This window comes from Tachyglossus aculeatus, chromosome 9 (assembly GCF_015852505.1).
Source record: "Tachyglossus aculeatus isolate mTacAcu1 chromosome 9, mTacAcu1.pri, whole genome shotgun sequence".
NCBI classification, from domain to species: domain Eukaryota; kingdom Metazoa; phylum Chordata; class Mammalia; order Monotremata; family Tachyglossidae; genus Tachyglossus; species Tachyglossus aculeatus.
The window spans coordinates 14,323,740-14,342,731 of record NC_052074.1 but is presented as its reverse complement, the minus strand read 5'-3'; the positions used below and the strand labels follow the sequence as shown (position 1 = coordinate 14,342,731).

The following is an 18,992-nucleotide window of genomic DNA, read 5'->3' as shown; positions in this document are numbered from 1 at the left end:
TCTGCAAAATGAGGATTCAATACCTGGTCTCCCTCCATACTGCGACCCCCTGTGGGACCTGATTATCTTGTATCTGCCCCAGCATTTAGGACAGTGCTTGGCACATGGTAAGGACTAAACAAATACCATTATTATTATTATTACTAACTCGACTGTACTCTCCGTGCTTAGTAAAGTGTTTTGCACAGATAAGCATCAATAAATACTACTGATTTTTTTTGAAGGGAATAAGAAGAAGAAGAATGATGGCATTTATTAAGCGCTTACTATGTGCAAAGCGGGACCAAGACTGGTTTCTGAGGTATTTTTGAAAAACTAAAATGCTTCATGGGGATTTTCCCATGACTTCATCACCACTGAGAAATCTCCCAAGGCAGCTTTGAGTTAACCAAAAAGCTGCATGAAGCCACAGTGATGGCTCTTCTCTCCCTCCCTTCCTTAGTTCACCACTCCTGGAAACAAAGCAGGACTCTGTGCTGCTACCAGATAATGGTTTGTTGTGATGCCCTTTTGGAATCACCATGGGATTCATAAATGGAATCAACATGAGATTCCTCTCCATAAGACGCTAGCGGGATTCCACAAGAGGACATCCTGGAGCTAGCGGTGGTGTCCACACTGCACTAAGCACATGTGGACTGGTTAACGTTAATGCTGGTTAATGGAAAGTGTCCAGTACAGGGCTGTTCAGAATGAAACCCTTGGTTATTATTCAGATACCAAACAGGTTTAGGCTGCGAGGCGAGAAAACCAAAAGCGGGGCTTAGTAGAGATTGCAACTCACCATTTCTTCTGCATGGTCTCCTCCGTCCACCGGTTCAGCACTGGCAGCTTTTGAGGTGGGTGGAGAAAAAAAGTTGAGAACGTGGTGAGTTGATTTCACAAACGGAGGCGGTCCGAAGCCTCGCAAACTAAAATGAATTCATTCATTGTCATATTTATTGGGCGCTTACTGTGTGCAGAGCACTGTACTAAGCACTTGGATGTAGTGGATCCTGAGGTCTCCACATTTGAGGTCATCGAATCCATCAATCCATCGCATTTATTGAGCATCTAGTGTGTGCAGAGCACTGTACTACGCATTTTGGAGAGTATGATGTAGCAGCAGCAGCAGCAAAGAGTTCAGTAAGTAACAAGTACCGTATGGGAACTAAACTTGGGGGTGGAAGAACAAGAAGATCGTTGACACTGTATGGTCAACCCACAAAAACTTAAAAAAAAAAATACCATTTTTACTTGTATAATTGCCTCGACCGCATAATTGCCCTAACCCAATTTTTGAGGCAGAAATACAAAATTCTCTTTTTTGTACTACTGGTTCATCATTAGCAGTGACAGCTGGCCTTGGGAGGAGGAGGAGGAAGAGCAGAAGGGTGAGGATGGCAGCGGAGCAAATTCATCCAGTTCCTTTTGTACGCAGCACTCGCAGAGTACAACAGACTTCGACTTTGGGCAAGTTACTTAACTTTTCTGCGCCTCAGTTACCTCATCTGTAAAATGGGGATCGACTGTGAGCCTCCTGTGGGACAACCTGATCACCCTGTAACCTCCCCAGCGCTTAGAACAGTGCTTTGCACATAGTAAGCGCTTAATAAATGCTATTATTATTATTATTAGAAGAAGAAGGGGAGTCTCAAGTGCCCCCTTACTATTACTATCATTACTTCTGTTAAGCTCTTACTATGAGAAAAGCACTGTTCAAAACACTGGGATAGATACAAGTTAATCAGGTTGGACACAGTCCCTGTCCCACACGTGGCTCACGTGGCTCACTGGAAAGAGCACAGGCTTTGGAGTCAGAGGCTGTGGGTTCAAATCCCGGCTCCGCCACGTCAGCTGTGTGACTTTGGGCAAGTCACTTCTCTGGGCCTCAGTTCCCTCATCTGTAAAATGGGGATGAAGACTGTGAGCCTCTCGTGGGACAACCTGATTACCTTGTATCTACCCCAGCGCTTAGAACGGTGCTTTGCACATAGTAAGCACTTAACAGATACCAACATTATTATTATTATTATTAAGTAGGAAGGGGAACGGGTATTTAATCCCCATTTTACAGTTGAGGAAACTGAGGCACAGAGCAGTTAACTAGCTTGCCCAAGGTCATACAGCAAGCAATTGGCAGAGTTGGGATTAGAAGAACTAGGGTCTTCTGACTCCCACAGAAGACCATGCTGCTTCTCCTCCTCTTCCTTCTCTCTGCCTTTCCTCCTCCTCCCTTTTTTCTCCTCCTCTGCCTATTGCTAGACTTCATTCTCACAATGACCTGCATAATAGCCTCATTTCTGTTTTCATGTTGTAAAAAATATACAAAGAAGGGGGGTAATTATGCAAATACGTATGATAGTTTGTCACTGAGGACAACTCCTCTTATGGTTTGTCAGTTAGTGACTGGGGTTTAGACTACCTCTTGTAAAAGAGCCAGTTCCTGGCTGGGAAAGAAAACATTTTGCCTGCAGTTAGAGAATCTCATTTCTTAAATTGAGACTTTATTATGACTCTCTAGCGTCGAGGAAAAACACTCTTTCTGCCGTTTTCATGAACAAAACATGTAAACGCTGTTAAAGGGAACAGTTTTTTGGCTCAGAGAAAGATCGCTATAGAAGCTTAAAGTTGAACCATCCCCTCGTCAGACAAACCTCAAATACTTCTGTGTTGCCTAATGCTGCCCCAGATTCTATGGGTTTCAGAGTTTTGGTAATCCATTAATTTCGGGCTCAAGGCTCTTTCAGCCTGCTGGGGAGATAAAATAAGGAAATACACTCACTTGTGCAATAACGCACGTTTTCACGAATCTTTTTACCTAGAATGTTGTTGGGAAAATAGGGAATGTTTAACAATGCAAGCTTATGTTCATACTGACTGACATGGCATTGAAAGATATGGCTTGGGTGTATGCATGTGGTGGGAAAACAGATGAGTAGCACAGCTTGAATTGTCCTTAATGTGGAGTTTGACAAAAATGCAATTCCCATAATCAACTTGTTTTAGGAGAGCCGGGTGTAGATTGAGAAGAGCACTCACAGGGACTTTCAGAGAACGCATAAATAACAAAGACACACATAAAGGTGGAACTTGCTTAGTCCCGATGGGCTTCCTGGAGGAGGTGGGTTAGAAAGACTGGAAGGAGATAGCTTGGAGCCAGAAGGAAGACTGAACATGAGGCAAGGCAAGGAGATTTTCCTGGGGATAGCAGAGGAGGTAAATAAAAATACCTCCCTCTTTCTCTCTCCCTTGCCCCCATCCTTAGAGCAGTTTCAAGCTCAATAACTAGTTTAACCATCTTTTTTTTTAATCAATCTGAGTAGAGTTACAGTATTTACATAAATATTTTCATTCTCTCCCATTTCCCCTATCTGTTACCTATTTTAATGTCCGTCTCTCCCTGTAGACCGTAAGCTTCTTGTGGCAAGAAAGTGTCCATCAACTCTGGGGCATTGTACTTTCCTAAGCACTTAGTACAGTGCTCTGCACACAGTAAGCACTTGATGAATACCATTAATTTACTGAATGATTGACTGAGTTTGAGGAGATGCGAGTAAAATAATTGGTTTGGTACCCACAGCCCCTTTCTAATTAAAGAGCTCAGAAAGCTTTCAGTTAGATGATCTCATTTTCCTACAGATCTTTTCATTCAAGATCTTTCAAACAGAATATAGCTGATCTGTCCATAATGGAAGCTGTTAACACACATTCTTAATTCTCAATTATTATTATTATTACGGTATTTGTTAAACCAAACAAATGTGCCAAGCACTGTTCTAAGCGCTGGGGTAGATACAAGGCAAACTGGTTGTCCCACGTGGGGCTCACAGTCTTAATCCCCGTTTTACAGATGAGGTAACTGAGGCCCAGAGAAGTTAAGTGCCTTGCCCAAGGCCACACAGCGGACAAGTGGTGGAGCCGGGATTAGAATTTACCTCCTCTGACTCCCAAGCCCGTGCTCTTTCCACTAAACCACGGACAGTATAAGTGGTAACCTAATTTACTATGATTCAGGAAGTTTTCGGCCTTTGTTACCTTGCTTTCCACACGTTGATTCTCCGATGGGAATCAGGCTAATGGCACACAGAGTTTTCTTTTGATTCTCTGTTTCTATGTGGGTCCTCTCCCCCACCCCACGCCCGCCCATTATAAACTTCTCGAGGGAAAGAGTGGTGTCTAACTACTCTATTGTACTCTTCCAAGGGCTTAGCACAAAGTAAATGCTCAATAAATACCACTGATTGAATGAGTCATTCACTCTATAAATACCTGCCCTGATGGTTAATGGGGGGGTGGGCGGGGCGGTATTTTAAAAGTATTTGCCACTATAAACTTCTCGAGGGAAAGAATTGTGTCTAACTACTCTATTGTACTCTTCCAAGGGCTTAGCACAAAGTAAATGCTCAATAAATACTACTGATTGAATGAGTCATTCCCTCTATAAACACCTGCCCTGATGGTTAATGGGGGCAGAAGGGTATTTTAAAAGTATTTGTTAAGCACTGTTCCAAGCATTGAGGTAGACACAATACAAATCATGTCCATGTCCGTGTCCCACATGGGGCTCACAGTCTAAGTAGGAGGTAGAACAGGTATTGAGTCCCCATTTTACAGTTGAGGAAACTGAGGCACAGAGAAGTTAAGTGACTTGCTCAAGGTCACAGAGCAAATAAGTGGCAGAGGCAGGATTAGAACACATGTTCCAATTAGACTGTGAGTCCCATGTGGGATGGGGACTGTGTCCGCTTTGATAATGCCTAACAAGTACCATTTTAAAAAAACGTACAATACAACAGACACATTCCCTGCCCACAATGAGCTTACAGTCTAGAGGATTATAAAATAGTCTCATATCTGCTGGAATGGCATAGATACATACCTATATGAATTGCGGACTGAGTATAAACTGCTTTGTACATCAATTATATCTGAACCACATTCATCCAGATAAACTACACCATTCTAAGTTATCACCAAGCGTGAGATTGTTATCATCATCACCACTGATAGAACAGAAACAGCATAACCTCTTCAACTCTTCTGGATGCCCTTCTCTCCTCTACTTTACGGAAATAATCAATCAATCGTATTTATTGAGTGCTTACTGTGTGCAGAGCACTGTACTAAGCGCTTACCATACCATATGGTATAAATACCATAAAGTGTTTCCATACTAGGACATCTATGGCTTGGAAGTCTTCCAAACTAGGGAATCTATGACTTGGGGAGGAGAGGGGAACCTTTGGAGGAATAAATTGTTCATCTCTTTGTTCCAACTAGAATTTTCTAAGCACTGGGATGCTAGCCCAGAATAATGTCATGCCAGAAGAAGCCCCTTTCCTTCTCCTAGAATAATCCTGTAGTCCTCCCCTCTGTAAGCTCCTCCTCTAGACTGTGAGGGGAACGTGCCTACCAACTCTGTTATCTAGTACTCGCCCATGAGCTTAGCACAGTGCTCCGCACAGTAAGTGCTCAATAAATACCACTGATTGATTGAAGGAGCCCCTTTCCTTCCCCATCAATTATCTCATGCAGTTTTTCCCACGGAGCTTTTGCAGTTCCCTTCCCAGGCATTCACCGTCCAACTGATTCAAATGAAGACCAGCTTGAACTAGGGATTCTCTGACCTTAGAAAAGGAAGCCACACAAGGGGAGGAGGGGGGGTTGTTCCCAGTTCCTCCTCTCTGCCTAATGAGAAAGCTAAAGATTTTAGAGCTTTACGTTTGTCTCTCCCATTAGAAAGTTCCTGGTGAGCGGCAAATGTGTCCCTACTTTACAAATGTGCCCCTTCTTTATCTGATGGGCTCAGTTCAGTGCACTGTACCGAGAGGATGTGGTTACCACTGCTGAAATAAGGTCATGGACTTGACAGTCCATGAGATGCGGCCTGATTTGAGGCCCGGACTGAAATCTCCTTGCCAATCAATTGTATTTATTGAGCACGTACTGTGTGCAGAGCACTGTACTAAGCGCTTGGGAGAGTACAAAACAACAGTATAACTGACACATTCCCTGCCCACAATGAAAAAATTCTAAAGCTTTCATTTTTGTGACTTTGGTAGAGCTGCTTCTGGACCAATTTTGATTTGCTTTGCATATCTGCATATTTTGTGTGTATGTGTCTAATTCTTGAGTACTTGTTGAGCCACCTTTTGGATTCATTTTTTCACTCAATCGTATTTATTGAGCACTTACTGTGTGCAGAGCACTGTACTAAGCACTTGGAAAGTACAATTTGGCAACTGACACAGTCCCTACCCAACAACGGGCTCACAGTCACCTTAACAGGCTATTAATCACTTCACAGGCACAGTACGGTCATAAAATACACCCTGAAAGGTTGGAGAGATTGAGGCATGGAGGGGTGAGTGATTTGTTTAAGATTTTGAAGGGAGACTGGGAGGCCCGAGAATAGAAAGGCACAATCCCCGGGGTTCTCACCCCTGAAACCAGGGCACCAATAAATCAAACCAATTCACCCACCCATCATTTGCCTAATTTCACTGACTAGTCCAACAAATTGATACTTACCCAAGGGCAAGTGCCTTATTTGCAAGGCTGCAACTAACTAAGGCACCGGTACTGAGATGTTGGATCCGCTATCTCGCAATGCCTGAATTCAGATCATTATCAGCAATTATACATCAACCGAGCCGCTGAAAACCCTAGGGAAGGTGCCACTTGACATGGGAGGACTGGCCCCATTCCAGTTTCGGGAAGTAAAGTATCATATCTCTAACCTGGTTTTAGGGTTCCAGTTTGCTGGGCTCACGCTACTGGGGGATATCCCGAAGATCAGTCGATCAGTAGTATTTATTGAGTACTTACTGTGCGGCAGAAATTTGTTCGAAGCGCTTGGGAGAGTACAATATTACAGATTTGGTAGACATGTTTCCTGCCCACAAGGAGCTTACAGTCTAGAGGGATGATTCCCAATTTGCTCCATTTGATCCCAGGGATGACTGGAATTTAGAAACACTCTCCACCCCCACCCCCCCCCAAAAATGGTATTTGCTAAACACTTAGTACGTGCCAGGCACCATACTAAGTGCTGGGATAGAAACAAGATAATCAGGTTGGACACAGTCCCTGTCCCACATCGGGCTCACAGTTTAAATGAATCCTCATATTACAGATGAGGTAACCGAGGCCCAGAGAAGTGAAGTGACTTGCCCAAGATCACACATCAGCCAAGTGGCAGAAACAGGGTTAGAACCCAGGTCCTCTGACTTAGGCCACACTGCCGGGCAGTTGGTTTCTCTTATCCGGTTGGAAGGCCCAAGTAATTATTCATCATTAAAATTAAAACGGCCCATGATAATCAGCTTCAGCCAACCTTCTTAAGTTATTTTGTAATGGATTTTGTTATCCCACTTTTACATTTAATCACGGAGGTAGATTCTTAGCACAATTTAAAAACTCTAGTTAATTATGATAGATGCCAGAATAATACTATCCTGCCTAACCAGGTCTACGTTAATGTTGTATTTCTTGTAGCAACAAACTCATCCAAAATGTTAATTTATGCAGCATCACTTCATTTCTCTGGGATACAGGCCTCCCACCCTTCCTTTGGGTGCTACTCCCTAAACAGGGCTGAAGGTCTTTGTTATTCGTCAGGAAGGAAATTCAATGCCATCCGGGGAAACACACATTCGATATTCTTTGATTTCCAAATGACATGCAAATTTCCGTTGAGTTTTATCTACAACCAGGGTCAGGTAATAAATAAATCAAAGCGATTTATGAAAGATTCATTCCCCAAGATACCTCTTTCATGTTTAGCCCATGCATTTTCATAATCTTACATAAAGCTAGACTAAGGAAACTTCTAGGGAAAGAAAAACAATTGTACCGTAGAGGAAGCAAACAGATGGTGGACTCAACGTTTTTGAGAACTGTAGGAAAGAGATGTTTTCTGATTTTGACCTTAGTATTCATAATTGTCAACAGCTTTTGTGTGGGAAGATCATCAAAGAAATGATGAAATTTCCCGAGAAGATAATGTGTGCTTTTGGAAAACAATCTCTGCGCCTTTCATCTGTTCTAGACAGTCCCTAGCAGAGACTGGATACTCAGTGAAGTAATGGTGGAGGAGATAATGGAACTCAGCACGGAAGTCTGCGAAGATTGGAGATTTTGAAGAAAGATTGTGAGAAAAACCTATCTCTCTTCGAGGTTTACGTGTAACACTGACTGAAGGCAGGTAGGCTGAACCCAATAACTTCTTCAATTCTCTTCCATCAGTTTCCATTACCATCTCACCCACTGCTCAAGTTTCTTGGAGGAAAAGCACAGAAGCAGCATGGCTTAGTGGAAGGAGCCCGGGCTTGGGATGTCAGAGGTTATGGGGTTCTAATCCCGGCTCCGCCCCTGATCAGCTGTGTGACTTTGGGCAAGTCGCTTGACTTCTCTGTGCCTCGGTTATCTCATCTGTAAAATGGGGATTAAGACTGTGACCCCACGAGGGACAACCCAACTACCTACTTAGAACGGTGCTCGGCACATAGAAAGCGCTTAACAAATGCCATTATTATTATTACTCTAAAATCACATTTTAACCTGAGATTAGGGATTCAATTTGTTGCTGTGGTTTATAGCAGGATTGTAGCAGGATTCCAACTACTTAACTAGCACCCATTTTTAAAGACGCATTTATCTAATCAAGTACCTAGCATACCTGTTCAATGATAATAATAATTATGCTACTTGTTAAGCACTTACTAAGTGCCAAGCCCTGTTCTAAGCAAGGGGGTAGATATAGGCTAATCAGGTTGGATACAGTCCCTGCCCCACATGAGGCTCACACTCTTAACCCCATTTTACAGAAGAGGTAACTGAGGCCCAGAGAAGTCCGTGCTCTATCCACTAAGCGTGCCCCTTCACGCTGTTTTCAGGATACTTCACAAGGACCACATACATGAAATGATGTGTACTTTGCAAGCACTCCCTCCAAGTCTAAACTTAATAGTTCTCTTCTCCCCGCCCGCAAAACTGTTCATCCACCAGGTATCAATCGGTCCGTCCTAGTTAGAAAATAGTTCATTGCCGCCACCGGCGATAAGATGTGTAAAAGACTCACAAAAAGAAACAAAAAAATCCTCCCCCCTCCCCGCCAAAGCCCTCGACAGGTGGAATACACCTCCAGGAGGAAACATTTCCAGTCTTAGTATAGGGAGTGGCCTTTCAGCATCAGAAAAAAGAAAATATATTTGGTTGGACCGGTATTATCTCATATAAATACCCTCCCTTTCACCCACACATGCACGCGCCGATTAAGAGCCTAAACAGATCTTGCTGTTTTAGATTCACATGACGTTTTTAGAGACTCCAAAAAGAGACTGAAAATATTAAAAAAAAAAGAATCAACTCAGTCGGCAAAGCACACCTACACGCACTCACACGCGTAAATGAAATGATCATGTGAGACCTCATTTTCAAATCGGAAGTCAGCTGGTCTTAGGTTTTGTTCCCAAACTGGGTCCACTGTCTGATTTGCGTTGCTTTTCAGGGTACTGTATAAAAGGTGAAATATACACTGTTGTTTCTTCCGTTATTGAAACGAGGTTAGACCTAGATCATTCCAGAAATGGATTATAGATATTTATAGACGTGAGGGATATTCAATAGAGCATGGGCAAGTCGCTTCACTTCTCCCTGCCTCAGTTACCTCATTTGGAAAATGAGGATTGAGACTGTGAGCCGCAGGTGGGACAGGGGCTGTATCCAACCTGATCTGCTTGTGTCCGGCCTAGTGCTTAGCAGAGTGTCGGGTACAAAGGAGGCGCTTAACAGATACCGTCATTAACAAATACCCTAATTACACAGCTAATTTAGTAAGCAGCGTGGCTCAGTGGAAATAGCCCTGGTTTGGGGTTCTAATCGCGACTCTGCCACTCACTTCACTTCTGCCACTTCACTTCTCTGTACCTCAGTTCTCTCATCTGTAAAATGGGGACTGAGACTTCACTCAGAACAGTGCTCGGCACATAGTAAGCGCTTCACAAATACTGTAATTATGAATCAAAACGAAACGTAAGCTTGTTCACATCTATGTTGGGGAATGCCTAGTAGATAGGAAGTGGTGCATTCAGTATACTAATATATACATCCTTGGATATTTTGTCTTCATTGCTGTGCCAAGATGAAATGAGCAACACCGAGGCAGGTCCACTGACTAATTGACTGCCTGACTGTCCCTCTGTCTGTCCCTCGGTCCCCTGGGTTCAGGAGGAGGAGGAGGTGGAGGAGGAGGAAGAAGAAGAGGAGGAGGAAGAGCAGGAGGAAGAGGAAGACGAGGAGGAAGAGCAGGAGGAAGAGGAAGACGAGGAGGAGGAGGAGAAGGAAGATGAGGAGGAGGAGGAAGATGAGGAGGAGGAGGAGGAAGATGAGGAGGAGGAAGAGGAAGATGAGGAGGAGGAAGAGGAAGATGAGGAGGAGGAAGAAGAGGAGAAAGAAGATGAGGAAGAGGAGGAAGAAGACGAGGAGGAAGAAGATGAGGAGGAGGAGGAGAAGGAATAAGACGAGGAGGAGGAGGGGAAGGAAGAAGAGGAGGAGAAGGAAGAGGAGGAGGAGGAGAAGGAAGAGGAGGAGGAGAAGGAGAAGAAAGAGGAGGAGGAGAAGGAACAGGAGAAGGAGGGGGAAAAGGAGGAGGAAAAGGAAGAGGAGGAGGAGGGGGAAAGGAGGAGGAGGGGGAAAAGGAGGAGGAGGGGGGGAAAAGGAGGAGGAGGGGGGGAAAAGGAGGAGGAGGGGGGAAAAGGAGGAGGAGGGGGAAAAGGAGGAGGGGGGAAGAGCAGGAGGAGAAGGGGGAGCAGGAGGAGGGGAAAGAGCAGGAGGAAGATGAGGAGGAGGAGGAGAAGGGAAAAAGAGGAGGAAGAGCAGGAGGAAGAGCAGGAGGAGGAAGGGGAAGAGCAGGAGGAAGAGTAGGAGGAGGAAGAGCAGGAGGGGGGAAGAGCAGGAGGAAGAGCAGGAGGAGGAAGAGCAGGAGGAGGAAGAGCAGGAGGAGGAGGAGGAAGAGCAGGAGGAGGAGGGGGAAGAGCAGGAGGAGGAAGAGCAGGAGAGGGGGGGAAGAGCAGGAGGAAGAGCAGGAGGAGGAGGGGGAAGAGCAGGAGGAAGATGAGGAGGAGCAGGAGGGGGAAAAAGAGGAGGGGGGAACAGCAGGAGGAAGATGAGGAGGAGGAGGAGGGGGAAGAGCAGGAGGAAGGGCAGGAGGAGGAAGAGCAGGAGGAGGGGGGAAGAGCAGGAGGAAGGGCAGGAGGAGGAGGGGGAAGAGCAGGAGGAAGATGAGGAGGAGCAGGAGGGGGAAAAAGAGGAGGAGGGGGAACAGCAGGAGGAAGATGAGGAGGAGGAAAAGCAGGAGGAAGGTGAAGAGGAGGAGAAAGATGAGGAGAAGAAGGGGGAAAAAGAGGAGGAGGAAGATCAATCAATCAATCAATCAATCAATCGTATTTATTGAGAGCTTACTATGTGCAGAGCACTGTACTAAGCGCTTAGGAAGTACAAATTGGCAACACATAGAGACAGTCCCTACCCAACAGTGGGCTCACAGTCTAAAAGGGGGAGTCTAAAAGGGGGAGTGGTCCCCAAATGCGCTTCCGTCTTCCGAAGACCGTGACGCCCCTCCCCAAATGTCTCAGGTCTCCAGCTCATCCAGGAAGATGAGGAGGAGAAGGGGGGAAAAGAGGAGGAGGAGGAGGAGAAGGAAGAGGAGGAGGAGGGGGAAGAAGAGGAGGAGGAGGGGGAAAAAGTGGAGGAGGAGGGGGAAAAAGAGGAGGAGGAGGGGGGAAAGAGGAGGAGGGGGAAAAAGAGGAGGAGGGGGAAAAAGAGGAGGAGGGGGAAAAAGAGGAGGAGGGGGAAAAAGAGGAGGAGGGGGAAAAAGAGGAGGAGGGGGGAAAAAGAGGAGGAGGGGGAAAAAGAGGAGGAGGGGGAAAAAGAGGAGGAGGGGGAAAAAGAGGAGGAGGGGGAAAAAGAGGAGGAGGGGGAAAAAGAGGAGGAGGGGGAAAAAGAGGAGGAGGGGGAAAAAGAGGAGGAGGGGGAAAAAGAGGAGGGGGAAGAGCAGGAGGAAGAGGAGGAGAGAGAAGAGGAGGAAGAGCAGGAGGAGGAGGAAGAGCAGGAGGAGGAGGAGGAAGAGGAGAAGGGGGAAGAGTAGGAGGAGGAAGAAGATGAGGAGGAGAAGGAAGAGGAGAAGGAAGAGGGGGATGAGGAGGAGGGGAAGAGCAGGAGGAGAAGGAAGAGGGGGATGAGGGGGAGGGGGGGAAGAGCAGGAGGAGGAGGAGAAGGAAGAGGGGGATGATGAGGAGGATGAGGAGGAAGGGGAAGAGCAGGAGGAGGGGGAAGAAGAGGATGAGGAGGGGGAAGAAGAGGAGGAGGAGGAGGAGGAGGAAAAAGAGGAGGAGGAGGGAGAAAAGGAGGACGAGGGAGCCCACTGTTGGGTAGGGACCGTCTCCATATGTTGCCAACTTGTACTTCCCAAGCGCTTAGTCCAGTGCTCTGCACCCGGTAAGCGCTCAATAAACCCGATCGATCGATTGATTGATTGATTGAGGAGGGGGAGGAGGAGGGAAGGATGAAGAGGAGGAGGAGGAGGAGGAGGAGGACGAGGGAGAAGAGGAGGAGATCGAGGAGGAGGAGGGGGCAGCCACCACCGACCTGCTGGACCGACCGACCCCGGCCCCCCGCGCCCCCCGCTCACCGGCCGGCGCCGAGGCGCCCAGGAGTCCGAGCAGCAGCAGCAGCAGCGGGGGCAGCGGGGGCAGCGGGGGCATGGTGCGGGGCTCCCGCGGGCACCGGGGGGCCGGGGCGGGGGAGAGGAGAGGCTGCCACCGCCGCCCGAGCCGTCGGGGGCGCCTCCTGCCCGCCCGCCCGCCGGGCCCGCAGCCGGCCGTCGGTCGGTGTGCAGGGGTGCCGGGGTGCGGAGCGCAGGGTGCGGCGCCCGCGGGATTTAAAGGGAAGGGCGGGCGGGCGGGGCCGGGATGATGCGGCAGCCGGGAGGCGGGCACACGGGCACACGGGCCCACGGGGTCCCCCCCCCCCCCCCCGCCCTCAAGGCTTCTCCATCCATCCATCAACCGTATTGATTGAGCGCTTACTGTGTGCGGGGCACTGGACTAAGCGCTTGGGAAGGACAAGTCGGCGACATCGAGAGGCGGGCCCTACCCAACGGCGGGCTCGCGGCCTAGAAGGGGGAGACAGCCGACAAAACCAAACATACTCACACAATACAATAAATACGAGCAAGTAAAATAGAGCGATAAATCCGTACAGACATATATATGCAGACATACGGGTGATGTGGGGAGGGGAAGGAGGTAAGATGCGGGGGGGGGATGGGGAGGGCGAGGAGGGGGAGAGGAAGGAGGGGGCTCAGCCTGGGAAGGCCTCCTGGAGGAGGTGAGCTCTCAGGAGGGCTTTGAAGGGAGGAAGACGTGCGGAGGGAGGGCATTCCGGGCCAGGGGGAGGACGTGGGCCGCTCACTATGTGCAAAGCACTGTTCTAGGCGCTGCGGAGGTGACAAGGTGATCAGGTTGTCCCACGGGGAGCAGCTCACTGTCTTCATCCCCATTTTACAGATGAGGGAACTGACGCCCAGAGAAGCGAAGCGACTTGCCCCAAGACACACAGGTATCGAGCACTTCCTGTGTGCGGAGCACTGTGCTAAGCGCTTGGGAAGTGCAAGTTGGCAACATACATAGATGGTCCCTACCCAACAGCAGGCCCACAGTCTGCCCACAGAAGTGAGGTGGCTTGCCCAAGGTCACCTGGCAGAGAAGCGGCTTAGTCCAGTGCTCTGCACACAGTAAGTGCTCAATAAATACGATTGAAAATGAATGAACGAATGAATGAATGACCCTTCATCCCTCTATCCATCCACAGACCAGCCCCCTCTGGGCCCACCTCAGAGCCCGGGAGGCCCAGGGGGCACTGCCCACTCGGCCCCGGGCTTCAGAGTCCCAGGACGTGGGTTCGAATCCCGCCTCCGCCCCTCATCAGCCGGGTGACCCCGGGCCTCAGTGACCTCCTCTGGAAAGTGGGGAGGAAGGCCGGGAGCCCCACATGTGACAACCTGATTCATTCAATCATATTTACTGAGCACTTACTGTGTGCAGAGCACTGGACTAAGCGCTTGGGAAGTCCAAAGTTGGCAACCTAGAGACACGGTCCCTACCCAACCGTGGGCTCACAGTCTAGAAGGGGGAGACAGACAACGAAACAAAACATATTAACAAAATAAAATAAATAGAATAAATATGTACAAATAAAATAGAGTAATAAATCCGTACAAGCATATATACAGGTGCTGTGGGGAGGGGAAGGAGGTAAGGCGGGGGGGTGGGAAGGGGGAGGAGGCGGAGAGGAAGGAGGGGGCTCAGTCTGGGAAGGCCTCCTTCTAGCTGCCCCAGCGCTTAGAACAGTAATAATAATGGTATTTGTTAAGCGCTTACTGTGTGCCAAGCACTGTTACAACGTAGTAAGCGCTTAACAAACACTGTTACTATTATTATTAATAATAATATGTTTCAGGCACCGTATTAAGCGCTCGGGTGGATACAATCAAATCGGGTTGGTCACGGTCCCGGTCCCACGTGGAGCTCCCAGTCTCAGTCCCCATTTTCCAAATGAGGTAACTGAGGCCCGGAGAAGTTAAGTGAGTTGCCCAAGGTCACGCGGCTGACGATTTGGGGGATACGGGGATGGGTGCTGGAAGGGCATAAGGATGCCAGTGCACTGGGAGGCAGGGGGGGGGGGGGGAGAGAGTGTGTGTTTTTCACTGAGCTGGGTTACTTTGCCAGCTCATGTTTCTAGCTGAGCTCTCTATCAGCCTGCCTACCCCATGAAGCAGAAAAGAGGGAATTCCACAGGGACGAGGAAGGCCGCCACTGAACATTTGCCACTTTAGTCCCATTGCTGGTATCGCCAAGGACAGCGGCTGGCCGGGCACTGGGGTCAAGCCCCGCAGGACCGACCCCGTTTGGAAGATGGGGGGAATTCTTTCATTCATTCCTTCGCATTTATCTGCACACAGTAAGCGCTCAATAAATACGATTGATTGATTTGTCGAGAGCTTACTGTGTGCAGAGGACCGTAGTAAGCGCTTGCGGGGAGGACGTTAGAACAGCAGACCCGTTCCCTGCTCACAACGAGCTCGCAGTCTAGAGGGGGAATCCCACTGCTGCGGCGGATCTGGGGGTTTGATTTTTCACAGACAGAGGAAAACCTGCAAGGAAGGTACTGGCTGAGGGGCTTCCAAGGGTGAGAGTGGAAGGATTCCTCTGGACCACAGCGGACATACGCTTCCCTCCATACAGGCCTGAGGGCTAGGCTATCTGTACCGCTTTATCAGAGGGTTCGGAGGCAGGAGAGCCGCCCCTGCCCCCCTACCCCGACCGCTGCCCCGGGGATATTCCGACATCATTTCCTACATGGGTCACTCCTTGCTGGGTCACTTCTCCAAGTAAATAGGAACTAGGACATTCAGGAAATTGGGCTCTGCCCAGATCAGGTAAATTCCAGAATCGGAGTCAACCGGCTGATGACGAGCCGGGTTTAGGTTTCGGTTTTTCGCTCTGCTTTCGTGTCCCCGTCGAGGAAGGTGACAAAGTATATAAAGAACACTAAAAGGGAGCTTTAGCATTTGGATGTGGCTAGGCCCCCTTAGAAAGGGAGAGGGTCAGAGTGAGTCCAGCAGGCCACAGCTACGTAAGCCAACTTAATATAGTTCATGAGGAAGCTGGTCCATTCAACGGTCCTCCTACTGTGAAGCAGCCATTGTTGGACTCCCTTTTAAATGGACTCTCCTTTGGCCCGGATTTGTGGTTTCTGTGAAATGATCCCTCTGTGATAGAAATGCTCATCATAGATCCCCAGCTACTTTTTAAGAGCCACGGGGGTCCAGATGAGGCTTTCAATCATCTTTTCTCCTGCCGGTGAATGCCTCTTTTCCACGCTGCCTCAACACGACCTCCCAGGCGATTGAAGGTCTCGGTTTCTCACAGCTCAGTGATTCTCTTCCATCCCACTGGCACCGGGAGTTGCTGAGAAATGGCTCGCTCTAGTTGTCCTTAGAGGAGAGATGCTTCTGGGAGATTCCCACAAAAACAAACAAACAGGAAGGAGAATACCCAACGGTAGAGATCCTGGATTTAAGCAGCAACACCCTTCTCGCTCCCTTTTTTTTCCCCCTGATCTAAAATCCCCTGCAGAGAACCGAGAGAAGACCGTATTTGCCCCTGACAAATGCTGACGTCAAAATTCACGGCTCATTGTAAACCAAAATGTCTGCCTCTCCTCTGACAATGCTGCTCCAGTTACTGCATAATCATCATCAATCGTATTTATTGAGCGCTTACTGTGTGCAGAGCCCTGTACTAAGCACTTAATCTCACCTCTTTCCTGCGGCCTCTATGGCCAAAGTTCAATCTCTGCTCCCATCTCCAGAAGCGGAGGCAGAGTTGGGGGGCTACTTCGGGTGTCACTGAATGGGTCGGGTGGACTCGGCCCTAAAGGAACAGAGTGAGGACCAGCATGGCCTAGTAGATAGAGACTGGGCCCGGGAGTCAGAAGGTCATGGGTTCTAATCCTGGTTCCGCCATCTGTCGGCTGTGAGGCCTGGCCAAGTCACTTAACTTCTCTGTGCCTCAGTTTCCTCATCTGAAAAACGGGGATTAAGCCTGCAAGCCCCTGTGGGACAGGGACTGCGTCCGACCGGATTTGCATGCATCCACCCCAGCGCTTAGTACGGTGCCTGGCACATGGTAGGCGCTTAACAAATATTGTAATTATTATTAAAAGAGCACGGAGAAGGGGAGGGGACAGAAGAAGGATAATAGGGAGGGATGGAATACCGATCCCTGATGCCGTACGTTCCCAAGACTCTAGACAACACCACTGACTATCACAACCAGCAGCCACGTAGGATGAGGGAGGGAGGATCAAACCAAGAAACATCTATGGATTCTATTCTCTTTTTTAAATGATATCTTTTAAACGCTTACTATGTACCAGATGCTACTGTGTGCTGGGATAGATACACGATAATCAGGCTGGACATAGTCCATGTCCCACATGGGACTTATAGACAATCCAAATTTTGCAGATGAGGTAACTGAAGTACAGAGAAGTTAAGTGACTTGCCCAAGGTCACACAGCAGACAAGTGGCAGAGTGGGGATTAAAATCAATCATATTTATTGAGACTTTACTGTGTATGGCACTTGGGAAAGTACAATATTATAGAGTTGGTAGGCACGTTCTCAGCCCATACTGAGCTTACAATCTAGAGGGGGAGATAGACATTAATATAAATTAAGTATGGAGATATATATATATATATATATGCATGTGCTGTGGGGCTGGGCGAGAGGTGAATAAAGGGAGCAAATCCAAGTGCAAGGGTGACACAGAAAGGAGGAGGAGAAGAGGAGATGAAGGTGAGCGCTAACGGTGTACAGCACTTGGGAAAGTACAATATTATGCAGTTGGTAGACACATTCTCTGCCCATACTGAGCTTTCAATCTACAGGGGGAGACAGACATTAATATAAATAATGTATGGATATATATATATAGAGAGATATATATTTGCATGTGCTGTGGGGCTGGGGGAGAGGTGAATAAAGCAAGCAAATCCAAGTGCAAGGGTGACACAGAAAAGAGGAGGAGAAGAGGAAATGAAGGTGAGGTCAGGGAAGGCTTCTTGGAGGAGATGTGCCTTTAATAAGGCTTTGAAGGTGGGGAGATTAATTGTCTGTAGCCCATGAAGAGGGAGGGCATTCCAGGATAGAGGCGGGACGTGGCCAAGAGGTCGACGGCAAGATAGATGAGATGGACATATAGTGAGTAGGTTGATATTAGAGGAGCGAAATGTGCAAGCTGGGTTATAATAATAATAATGGCATTTATTAAGCGCTTACTATGTGCAAAGCACTGTTCTAAGCACTGGAGAGGTTACAAGGTGATCAGGGTGTCCCACGTGGGGCTCACAGTCTTAATCCCCATTTTCCAGATGAGGTAACTGAGGCACAGAGAAGTTAAGTGACTTGCCCAAAGTCACACAGCTGACAAGTGGCAGGTTCTAGAAGGAAAGCAGAGAGGTAAGGTAGGAGGGGTCCAGGGGACTGAGTGCTTCACAACATCACTAAAATCCACCCTCTCCTCTCCATCCAAACTGCTACCACGTTAAATCCAACGTTTATCCTATCCTGCCTTAATTACTGTATTAGCCTCCTTGCTGACCTCCCTGCCTCCTGTCTCTCCCCTCTCCAGTCCACACTTCACACTGTTGCCCACACCATTTTTCTACAGAAACGTTCAGTCCATGTCTCCCCACTCCTCGAGAACCTCCAGTGGTTGCTCATCCAACTCTGGATCAAACAGAAACTCCTTACTGCTAACTGTAAAGCACTTGGGCCACCGATTCTTTAACCTTGTTGAGTCACCTCGTCACTTTCCCTATTCCCCCAGGCTCAGGGAATGGAAGTGATTCCATTCATTACCCCCTCCCAGATAACTCTTCAGAGAACTCTTGGGGAAACCTGGAAGGAGGCTTTCGAAATGCCAAGTAGGATTACTTCAAAGGCTTCTTTGCATGATCCAAGAAACCTGATTTTTAATACTGAAACCAAAATTCTTCAGAAGGATAATGAACCCGACTCACAACTCCCCAGTGTACTCAAGTCTACAGTTCTGGAAGGGAAAGTTTTTTTTAAAAAAATTTTTAAATGATTATTTCTGAAGCATCCAGTGTCTGTATCTTGTTCTTAAGAGGTGAAAAGTTCCTTTCTGTTTTTCATATCCAAATATATCTTAGCTTCATTAAACTCTAAGAAAACCTTTCGAAATCACTTAAAACTTGGAGGATTTGGTACTTGAAGACAATAAATTATCACACATACAGCTGTCAGGAATATTTCTCCCTCTCCTCACCTCTATGTTCTTTCACTGCAGGTGATAATAATAACAGCGGTATTTGCTAAGCGCTTACTGCGTGCCAAGCACTGGGGGAGATACAAGCAG

The 18,992-nt window shown here is 47.8% G+C and overlaps 1 protein-coding gene across 2 annotated transcripts in view; it reads right to left on the bottom strand.

Moving 5' to 3' along the window:
• CHGB (chromogranin B) overlaps positions 1-18,992 on the bottom strand; it is a 96,052-nt gene that overhangs the window by 5,596 nt on the left and 71,464 nt on the right. Inside the window, exons 1-2 of one of the 2 annotated variants that reach the window (XM_038750931.1) lie at positions 12,674-12,842; positions 785-831 (exon numbers count right to left, since the gene is read on the bottom strand). In XM_038750931.1, coding sequence (XP_038606859.1) covers positions 785-831; positions 12,674-12,746 — 120 coding nt within the window. In that variant the 5' untranslated portion in view covers positions 12,747-12,842. Of the gene's footprint in view, positions 1-784; positions 832-12,673; positions 12,843-18,992 lie in introns of those variants that run through there. The other variant, XM_038750932.1, reaches the window with a different exon arrangement.